We start from the raw sequence: 11,639 nt of genomic DNA on the forward strand, positions 1-11,639 counted from the left end.
AGTATACTGTGTGAAAATACCTTTGTGTGAGAGTCCATGTCTGTATTAATACAGACACGTATATGCTCATGATAGAGTAAGACACCCATCTCCAAAAAATTATTAATACCTGCCTATGGTAAACTGAATCCCAGCCACTCTTAGGGTTCTGAAACAGATCATCATTCTTTTCTGCTTGGCTTTGTTTCATCCATTGTCAATGTTGTTCATCCATCTGTCCATCTCTCACTCTTTCTCTCTCTCTCTCTTCTTTCATACACCCGGGTACAAGTCATTTCCTATTTCCTTCGTGCTTGTGTCTGGCTGTTCTGTCCCTTTTGATGCTGTTGTTTCACCTGAGCAAGGATATCACGTATTTTGCGTTGAGCCATCTGGTAAAAAAGAGTGATGGGAGAGGGAGGAGGGAAAAGAAGGAAGGTAAAGATAGATAAGACAAATCACTCTTCTTCTCACTCTGGGAATTATAGTAATGACATTTCAACAATTCTAGGTTTCAAATGGGTGGCTTATTGATGCAAACTAAGATCAAAACCCCATGATTTGACACTGTCTATCAATAAATTAAGAATTCAGATAGTTACAATTTTCTCTTTGCTTCTTCTCATAATTATAAGCAGTTATAAACAAGATGATCAGAGTTTTTCAAACTTGGCAACTTTATTGCTGACTGGAAACCCCTTATGCTACCCTTTTTGCATAAAACAGAAAAAGTGAATTTAGGATTTGTAATTTTGGTGCTTAGAAACAATGTATTATAGAAACAAGATAGTTATGTTGTAACCATAGTGTAAAAAGTAAATTAATGACTGTTCTTAAGAAAGGCAGGGAGCTACTTATTTGTATCTTTTTTTTTCTTTTCTATATTTCTTTTAGTTTTTTCCCTTCTTGCATTTTTAGCTTTCTCTTTTATTTTATTTTTCCATTTTTATTTCTTTTGCTTACATTATTTTAGTTTGTGGTCCTTTTTATCGTCTGTTTTAAAAAAAATTAAATCTGTGTGCGTGTGATTGTGTGCGAGAGAGGGAGGAAGGGAAAGAAAGATAAAAATAGTGCTCTGCCTTGCTACCCCATCGCTCAACCTTGGATTACTAGGTAGGCCTTCTCTCTTACCTTGAGACGCTGTTGATCAATGCCAAATCAGGTTGGAAGAAAGCGAGTTTAACCTCATTTACATCAATGAGATTTGGTGGCAGCAGCGGAAGATCTAACCCAGCTCTGCCCAACCAGATATTTGGCCCAATAGCAGCTCAATTCAGAAAGACAATGTGGAGGAAGAAGTCATCTATCAGAATTTTGTCCCATCCAAGAATCTCAAAACTGATTTTGGGCTGATTTTGGATCACAGACAAAAATCAAGGATTTCATTGATGAACCACCTGCCCTGCTGTTCATCTTTCCCCTTGCCTCAGCTAGTGAAGACAATCTCTTAAGTTCGCCATAGAGATTCCCAGGAAATATCAATATCCCTGCAGTAGCTATTCACTCAAGTACATCTCAGAACATGATAGGTCCAAAACATAGTGCAGAACTTTTAATCTCAATCCAATTTGGAGGACAAGCCAAAATGGAAGTGATCCAGTCATTAATGCTTTGAGAATCCACCTGTCTTATGGATGGGCCATAAGAAAGATGGATTCTCTTAAGAAAATCAACCTCTCTTATGAGAACTAATTATCTAAGATTATGAGATTTAATTATCTATGGCCAAGTGCTCCTGAAAAGGCAAGAAAGTTATTCAGTTGGTCTGCCCTAGAAACTAATGGAGTCAGAAACATTCTCAAATGTTTTGGAAGATTTTTCAGAAGCAATGGCATATAATCATATTCAGGTGGAACAATGAAATAAGAAGGGACATCAAACCATCTCTGGTTACACAAAATTGGAATATCCTTAGTTTACTGCTTAACTTTGAGCAATGAACTGAATGGAATTCTGTTATGAAGTTAGAACATAGAAGGTCCTCAACAATTACTGCATCTTTTTTGAACTGCTAAAAGGGCTTTCTCTGAGGGTGGACTGGATACTCGGGGCCAGTCCTCAGAAATTCAGTAACGCATTGCAGTAACTATTTGCAATGGACTGTCAAAAGTAAAACTGCTTTGCATTTGGTCAGCATTAAACATCACAATTACTGCAATTGAATTTAGAGATTGCAATTGGGCTAGTATTTGTGAGATCAGATGGCACCAGTGGCAAGGAAGTTCTATTTCTAATTCCTACTGAGCTGCCAACTGCAGCTCTACTTGAGTTAAGGTAACCTAGTTGCAGAGTTCTATGTCTTACTAGTCTCGTAATTGGATTACTGCACTGCACGCTATGTGAAATTACTTTTAAATATGGTCCACAACCTGCAAATAATCAAGAGTTAACTAAGCTGGTTAAATGAGACCACAATATATGAAATGTTAAAATACTGGGATGACGTGTGTGAATGGAAAGTTGGGATATTTAAAGGTAATTAATTTTGAGAGAATTATGACCAAGAAGAATGATTTGAATACCGAGGGGAAATTAAGCTTAAATAAGAATTTTGAAAACAGGACATATAGTGACTTAACAAGATGACTTTTATAAATATAATTGAAATATAAGCTGTTCAGAAAAGATGTCATATGTGGATGTTATAGGATATATAAATAGTATAGTATCTTTATAATATATGAAATATGAAAATATTGGGATGGGGTATGTAAATGAAAAGTTTGGATATTTAGGTAATCAATTTTAAGAAAACTATGACTGAGAAGAATGGTTTGAATACTGAGGGGAAATTAAGTTTAAATAATAATTTTGAAAACAGGACACATAGTGACTTAACAAGATGACTTTTATAAATACAATTGAAACATAAATTAATTAGAAAAGATGTTATATATGGATGTCATTGTTATTTGTACAAACACAAAAAATGTTTATATCTATCCTTGTATGCATTGAAAATATTATTATATTTATCTAATGTTGACAAAGGAGAATACCATTGGAAGAAGGGAAGATCAAGGAAATATACTATTAATTAATACATTGAGCATGGAATTATAGAAATTAATTATCATTTATTGTTTTTTCAAATTTATGAACCCAGATAACACGCTGTTTACTAAGCACCAATGATTATTATTGCAAAAAATCAATAAAATACATTAAAAAAACCTCTTTGGGGGGCAGGGAAGTGAGCATGGTGGTACTGCAATAGCATCATCAAAGACATAATGTAAGATTTGGAGTTATTTTTGATACTATCTGCCCAGTAAAGTTGATACAGTAAACCTATCTAAAAGATCTATTCACTATTTATTTTTGAAATGCAATGTAATGTTGAAAGAGTAAGGAATGCTGATCTCCTGCCAAAAGGGGCTGAGAAACTGAATGCCATAAGCAAGCTGCCTGCTCCTTGTCTAGCATCAGCTGTGAACCAAGCCCATCTTAGCATAGTACAGTGATCTGTATTAGCTGCTACCTGGCTAGCATAGAAATGTCCGATGATTTTGACAATGACTTGCTCATTCTCATCAGGGGTTTGATCCCGGGGAACAACTACCTCAGCTGCTGTCAGGTTCTGAAGTTCATTGACCTACAGATAGAGGGGAAAAAATTAATTAATTAATTTGACAGCATTTAAAATGCTAATTATTCTATACTGAAAAGAACAAATGGCTTTGCAAATACCCTATTTTGTGGTCATGTCCCACTTTATTAGGACACCCAACTAAGAAATTCCAACTTGCTCATATTCAGATATGCAGAAATCTAAAAAGAATCATTCAGCATTTTGAAATTGTGCCATTCCCTTCAACATTCTTATTTTAAATACTCTAAAACCGGGGCCACACTTTATTTTATTTTTAAAGACGTACGATTCAATAAATAAGGTATAGATGACTAAACTAGCGCAATACTTCAAGTTAAAACCAGCAAATTATGCAATGGCTTAACGCCAACCATGAAGTCTTAAAAGTATATATTGTAAATCTAGAAAACTAATTTTATATGGTTTATTTATATATTTGAAAACTAGTTTAGATATAATCACGATTTATAATAATAATCATAATTAAGATTTCAAACTATGAGTTGTCTTTCTCATGACCGCAGAGCAACACCTCAAACAGTATTTTGCTTGTTAAAATGTACAAATAGTAATCAACCTAGGACCACAAGAGCCTGGAATTTCCACTGTAAATCCTGAGGGTCATACGTTGAGACATCCATGTGCCAGACCCAACCTTACAACTTTTGCAAGTTGTAAGCAAATGCTGTCATTATAAAGAGAACATGGTGGTTGTTAAGCAAATCAATGTATTCCTATGGGCAATTTTGCAAGAAACCAGCCAAAAAGGGCAGAAACCAGTCAAAGTCATAAATTATGGCCACATGACTATGGAATGCTGAAACTGGCCATAAAGATGAACTGGTTGGCAAGTGCCTGAAATGTGGCTATGTGTCCACAGGGGAAGGAGGGAGCACAACTAATGAAACTGGGTCGTAAGTGGCGTTGAAACAGTCCATTATAACTTCAAATGATGGATGGTAGATCTTCCTCCAACCTGATTTCAGATCTTGGTTTCTGACTGTTTTCACACTGCTCTTCATCAGAAGCTAATTTAAGCAATACAGGAAACCACAATCTAGCCTGATGTTAATTTTTAAATCTCCTCAGGGCTTTCTGTAAGGTGCCAATTTGAAACGTGCCTTGAATTTTAACTGTGCTTCGGTTATCAGGCATTTGGGAAACAGATCTGCATCATATTGACCATACATTATTTAATGCCCCATCTTGGGCCACAGATGAAGCAACCCACCCTCACAGGGCTTTTTTTCTAATATGACTCTTTCCACAGCCCAACCCTGCACTCACTGTTTTGCCTCCTTTGCCAATGACTCTTCCTGCTGCTGAGGCAGGGACTCGGATGTGCGTCTCAAGTTTTACTTCTTCTTTGGGCCCAAAAAAGTTCTCCTCTTTCAGCTTTCCATAAATTCGTCCTTGAGCCTGAAAAAAATCAAGCCACCAAAGAGCAATTAAATAGGTAATTCATTTCCTCTGAAATTACAGCATGTTTTAGCTTTACCTAATACTGGAAGAGTGCTATTAATTATACCTTAACATAAATACATATCAAAATAGCTCATCCTTCTTATTGTTTGTTCTCAAATCCTAGATCGTCAGCTAATGTCTATGGGTGCCTTCAAATCATTGCTGACACTTAGTAACTGATCCCTGCAGTTTTCTTGGCAAGATTTTTGGAAGTGATATGCCCTTGTCTCCTAGGGATGAGAGAGACTGGTCCAAAGTCACCCAGCTGGCATTGGGTAGTCCCATATAGCAAGACTACAATTCACATTCTCCCAGTTCCTGGACTGGTACATTAACCTCTACACCAGACTTCCTCTCTAGGAATGGCAATAGTGATACTTAAATAATAAACATAATTAAATGGGGTAGCAGAACACTAAGTTAACAGCTGTGCACAAATTCGATATACTTAAAACTAGTATTTTCTGATTTCTGTTATGTTAAGTATTAACATTTGGCAGTAACTTGTAAAAGGATTCTGAGGGCTGCAGAGAGTTCTGAAATAGCAGGCTATCAGTCCGTTTTCTGGGACTGGCAACTTCAACATTCAGCAAAGTGGTTACTAAGTGAAACCGCAATTGTGATTACAATCTTATGTCAGCTTTTGTTTGCTTTAGCAAACTGCAAAGGTTATAAATGCAAATAATGTTTACAAAGTTACCCTTTCATCACATAACTGAAAAAGTTACTAAATGAGGCAGTTGCTAAACACCTGTAGAACTTTGGATGTCGCTTTGTTTTTGTTAGGATTTCTTTACATTTTAGAAAGAAAGAAAGAAAGAAAGAAAGAAAGAAAGAAAGAAAGAAAGAAAGAAAGAAAGAAAGAAAGAAAGAAAGAAAGAAAGAAAGAAAGAAAGAAAGAAAGAAAGAAAGACATTTCTGTAATTTTAACTTCCTCTCTATATATAATTCATAGAAGAAAGAAACCTTAAATTGGGCTTCTGGCGGTCCAGTGATTATCACCATACGCACTTTGGAATCTGGCGTCTCTGGAGGAGCAATCTAGAGAAGACAAAAAGAGGCAATGAAATGAAATACTAATCTGTCTAACAACAAAGTCCCAGCTGAGCAGGGAAATTGATCCAGTCATGAAGTAAGAATTGTGTTTTTAAAAAAATGGTGATGGTGATATCCTTCCAAAGATGTTTCCCAGATTTTCTTACAAATAGATTAAAGTATAAAAAAATGCACTATTAATTTCATCAATGCAGTCAGAGAGACACTATTAGGAAGTTTCTGCCTTGTTTTCCAAAACCAACATGGCTGTAGCTATTGCATAAAAAATTTCACACAATCACTAACTAGCAAAGATTGAAGCACTGAAGCAACAGAAAGGTATGGGCACCTTGATTGAGGCACTTGCGAATCTGGAGAGCTGTTTGATGTGCTGCCCCTTCTTGCCAATGATTGCGCCTACAGCCTGGGCAGGGATGAAAACATGCACGGTCTCTTGCTCAGGAGGCTGCCAAGAGAATAGTTTTATGAACACCAATCAATGTCAGAGAAACTGGACATTTTCAATTGACATCCTGATAGGCTAAAAACAAATTTCTACTACTATCCATTATGGGCTGAAGTGCCATGACATCATTACATGCTTAGTGCAACTTCAGTGAACTCAGCATGAACGGAACAGATGATGATGATAAATGCAGCTAGGAGAAATGGTATGTGAGAGAATTTGGCTATAGAGGTAAAATAGGTTTGAAGTGTTTATAATAACAGGAAGCAACAAATTGGGAGGGGTGGTTATGAAAGCTCAATCAAACCATCTTTTTCCGTCTTCGTGCTCAGAAGCAAAGTATATAAACATCATTGAAATTGATGTATTGTATTGAGGAGCCCTTGTGGCACAGTGGTTAAAAGTGAAGTATTGTAAGCAAACTCTGCCCACAGCCTGAGGTTCAGTCCTGAAGGAGCTCAAGGTTGACTCAGCCTTCCATCTTTCTGAGGTCATTAAAAATGAGGAGCCAGATTGTTGGGGCCGATATGTAAATAGTGCTTATGCTGTACACTGCCCAGAGAATGCTGTAAAGTGCTATGGGGCAGAATAAACATCTAAATGCTACTGCTATTGCACACGCTTTTCTTATACACTACTGACATTGCAAGAATCAGTGAAACACTAAAGTATAACACCTGACCCTCATTAAAAATCTTGTCCATTTTGCAATTGTCCAGTTTTGTATCCAGATATGACACTCCATGTGAAATAAAATACAAAAAAAAAGATTCTCAACATTCTAGAAACACCCCCATATAAGGATGCATTATATGCATTTTGCTGAATGCAACCAAATTTAGTGGGAACCAAATACACAGCTTAGTGGAAGCTATGCAAACAGATAAACTGCCTCTTTTTTCTATGACAATTCTATGCTACAAATTGCTTATATAGAAACAGAGCTCAACCTTACCAAAAAAGAATTATATGGAGCTGCTCCAGAAACACTACTTGGAGGAGGGGGCACTGCATTGGAAGAAGCAGGAAAGAGACCAACAGCAGCTAGGTTGAGACCAGGTATCAAGTGTGACTGTAGCTAAAATAAAAACAGAGAAAACAAGACAAAAGGGAAGGGGGAAGGGGGTGTTTATTTTTTTTTCATTAAAACACAGTTATCTGGGACTTTAATAACTCTGAAAGGCTTAAAGCAAAGATCACCTCATTTTTCTTTAAATGAGCATACTTAATATTATGTTTGAAAGCTCTTGCTTTGAAGTGATGTTTCTCTTTTTATACTCAAGATGTATAAAATTCTTTTAGAATTTGCTTTAAAAAGTTTAAGTCTATTTTATTATTAGTTTAATTTATTAAATTGTTATGGCCACCCAGAAGATGGCTTAACAATTAAAATGGAACCCCTATAAATAGGCAGCCTAGAACAGGGATCTGCAACCTTGACAACTTTAAGACTTGTGGACTTCAGCTTCCAGAATTCCTCAGCAAGATTAGTAGTAGTAGTAGTAGTAGTAGTAGTAGTAGTAGTAGTAGTAGTAGTAGTAATAATAATAATAATAATAATAATAATAATAATAATAATAATAATAATAATAATAATAATAATAATAAAAAAAAGTTGGAAGGGACCTTGGAGGTCATCTAACCAATCCCCTGCTCAAGCAGGAAACCCTATACCATTTCAGACAAATGGCTGTCCAGTCTCTTCTTAAAAACTGGCTGAGGAATTCTGCTGGCTGAGGAATTCTGGGAGCTGAAGTCCACAAGTCTTAAAGTTGTCAAGGTTGCAGACCCCTGGCCTAGACTAAAACAACTGGAATAAACAACAAATATGACAACCCGCTACTCCCCAAATGCAGAGCAAACACATTAACCCCTGAGGCCTAGGAACAGAGTCAGGTCTTAAGAGGGGTTCTGGATGCTGTTCTAGAAGGTGGGGGCCATAACATAGAAGGCACACCTCCTTTGTCCCACAAGATGGCATCATTTAATTAAAGAGATCTGCAGCATGTCCTCCCTGCTCAAATATACAGGTGGACAGAAAGAACTGAAGGGAGGTAGTTTCTCAAATAACCAGGCCCCGTGCCAAGAAGGACTAGGTCAGTGGTGGCGAACCTATGGCACGGGTGCCAGAGGTGGCACTCAGAGCCTTCTCTGTGGGCACGTGCGCCGTCTCCCTAGTCCTAGGCCTTCAGCTGGGTTTTATAAAACCTTTTCGCTTTAGGCCTGCGCCGCGGTGTACAAAAAAAAAGGTTCAATCAATCAGTCAATTTCAACTTCTCACGGGGAAAAAAACATCTTGCAAAGTTGGAATTGATTGATTGAACTTTTTAGTCCCACCCAGTCTGCTGTTACCACCACAGCCACACCCACCCAATGGGCCATACTCACCCGGCACCCGACGATGCATAAGTGGGTTTTGGGTTGCAGTTTGGGCACTCGGTTTCTAAAAGGTCCGCCATCACTGGACTAGGTTGTTACTCTCTGCTATATATCTTCCCATTACTTTGTACAGGTAGTCTCAACTTACAATCAATCATTTAGCAACCATTCAAAGCTACATTCAATATCATTCAATAACACTGAAAAAAGTTGCTTACAACCAGACCTCGCGAATACAACCACTGTAACATCCCCATGGTCACATGATCAAAATGCAGGCGCTTGACACATATTTACAATGTCTCAGGGTCATGTGATCACCATTTGTAATCTTCCCAGACTGCTTCCAACAAGCAAAGTCAATAGGGGAAGCCAGATTTGTTGAATGACCATGTGATTCACTTAATAACGGCAGTGATTTACCTAACTGTGGCAAACAAAAGATCATAAACTTGGGCCCAACTCGCTCAACAATCACCTTGCTTAGCAATGGAAATTCTGGTTCCAGTTGTGGTTGTAAGTCAAGGACTATTCTGTAGCCTCTTTTGCCTATGAACCTTTCCAGTTGGAAAATGTTCTAGGACAGATATTTCTTCATAATTCCTTCTCGGGAATTAAGACTGGGAAGCCAGGAAATCTACAGGGCAGGATGAGGTGAGTGTGCAGTGAAAGGGATAAAATTTGCACACTTTGCCAGTTATGTGCATCTTCCCAATAATTTCACCAATATTTTCCCCTACTTGGATTAGATTCAGTTCCTTATTACTTCAATGAAGGAGATTATCTCAGAGCAAATGATGTTAATGATGGTAGGGTCTTTTGATGGTAAACCGTTCAATACAGACAGCCTAAACCTCTGGCATATAGGGTACAATATACACATTTGAATCTTAAAGAATGAAACAAAATAGGTACAAACACACTTACACTCATGGCTGCTACATCATTCTCATAAGCCTCCCTCACTTTCTTCATAATTTCTTGTTCTGCTCTGCAGCAATTATCAATGGAGCCTTTCACAGTGATAGTCCTTTCAGGGTTGTATAATGTCAAATCCTGAAGGCTGAGTGGGAACATCAGAACAAAAAGTGGTTCTGTCAAAAACCCCTGCCTGGCAAATCTTTCAGATTTCTGCATTCAATTCAACTAGTTTATCAAAGAAAGCACCCCAAGAATATAATTCTAGCATATAATTCTAGTAATATTCATTTAAAAGTAGGTAGCACTGTTACATACTCTGGCATTATTTTCCAAGGAAAGGCATGGATCACAGGAACTCCTACATATGAGGCAATCTTTTTGATATATAATGGCCACAGGCTGGGAGACAAAATTCCACAATTTGCTCCTCCAAAATATTTAGAAGGCAAAGGAGCTTTCTCTGCTCCCGTAATCATATCCAATTCTGTTTCAGCCTTTTGCCTTCTACATCAACTGTAATGGATACAGGGGCTAAGGCACCCATTCAGAAGTTTGTTTGTTTGTTTGTATGTTATTGAAGTAGAAGATTACTTGTCAAAAAAACTGGCAAACGGGAGCCAGGGGATAAGCAGGATTGTATTATATGCACACAAACACAGATTGCTTGTATATTCTCCATCAGAATAGGAAAGCCAAAAAGTTCACAACTATATTGAAAGTAAGGTAGGAAAAAACAAAGACTTACGAGGAGATGGTGATCTTTGTCTCTGTGTCCTGTTCTACTTTCTTCAGGTTGCGGCCCTCCTTGCCAATCAGTCGTCCCACAAAGTTGTTGTGGGCTAGGATTTTCAGAGGTACTTCATCAGCACTTGAGTATGAAAAATAAGTTAAGTGAATTAAAACTCAGTGGCAAATTGTTTGCTGGGCATGCAGAAGTCTCCAATTTCAATCACCTGCCTTTCCAATAAAGATATAAAGATTATCTAAAACAGTGGAAAACCCTGGTCAGGCAGTTGGTATCAATAAAAGTGGACCAGATGGACCTACAGGCAGTCCTTGTTTAGCAACTGCCTTGTACAGCAACTCTTTGCAGTTACCAGTGATGAAAAAATAACTTTGCAACCAATACCTGCATTTATGATCTTCACAAAACTATGAAGTTGAAGTAATATCATATTCACAGTCATGTTTTCACTTAGTGACTGCTTCACATAACAACCAGGTTGCCAGTCCCAACTATTGTCACTAAGTGAGGACCACCTATGTTTCCTAAACCTGTATTAGGCTGCTACTTCCAGTCTTATTCCCCAGTTTATTGCATTGAGAGCAATAGGACCTTCCAGCTATTGCAATGTCGGATCGCAGCTGGACTCTTTCTTTGGAGCAGTTATTGCTTGATCACAATTGATCACAGTTGATCACAGTTGATCACAATTGATCACAGTTCAGAATGCGGCCGCGCGGGGGATCCTGGGGGCCTCTAGATACTCCCATGTAACACCTCTCCTGCGCGAGCTGCACTGGCTGCCTGTGGCCTTCCGGGTGCGCTTCAAGGTGTTAGTAACAACCTTTAAAGCACTCCGTGGCAATGGACCTAGGTATTTACAAGACCGCCTCCTACCAAACACCTCCCTTCGACCAGTCCGCTCCCACAGAGAGGGCCTCCTTAGGGTGCCGTCGGCCAGACAATGCCGGCTGGCGACCCCCAGGGGGAGAGCCTTCTCTGTGGCAGCTCCTGCCCTCTGGAATGACCTACCCCCCGACCTACGTACAGTTGCGGACCTGCGCCTTTTTCGCCGAGCC

General features: G+C 38.3%; 1 protein-coding gene across 2 annotated transcripts in view; it reads right to left on the reverse strand.

The window, feature by feature from the left end:
- Positions 1-278: 278 nt before the first annotated feature.
- Positions 279-11,639, reverse strand: part of IGF2BP1 (insulin like growth factor 2 mRNA binding protein 1) — a 61,517-nt gene continuing 50,156 nt past the window's right edge. For both annotated transcript variants that reach the window (XM_015810477.1, XM_015810476.1), the window contains 8 exons: positions 10,582-10,704; positions 9,843-9,978; positions 7,492-7,614; positions 6,420-6,536; positions 6,002-6,076; positions 4,859-4,990; positions 3,461-3,574; positions 279-371 (listed from right to left, as the gene is read on the reverse strand). In XM_015810477.1, coding sequence (XP_015665963.1) covers positions 279-371; positions 3,461-3,574; positions 4,859-4,990; positions 6,002-6,076; positions 6,420-6,536; positions 7,492-7,614; positions 9,843-9,978; positions 10,582-10,704 — 913 coding nt within the window. The remainder of the gene's footprint in view (positions 372-3,460; positions 3,575-4,858; positions 4,991-6,001; positions 6,077-6,419; positions 6,537-7,491; positions 7,615-9,842; positions 9,979-10,581; positions 10,705-11,639) is intronic.

The sequence above is a fragment of the Protobothrops mucrosquamatus genome, unplaced genomic scaffold, assembly GCF_001527695.2.
Source record: "Protobothrops mucrosquamatus isolate PMUCROS unplaced genomic scaffold, P.Mucros_1.0 scaffold10, whole genome shotgun sequence".
NCBI classification, from domain to species: domain Eukaryota; kingdom Metazoa; phylum Chordata; class Lepidosauria; order Squamata; family Viperidae; genus Protobothrops; species Protobothrops mucrosquamatus.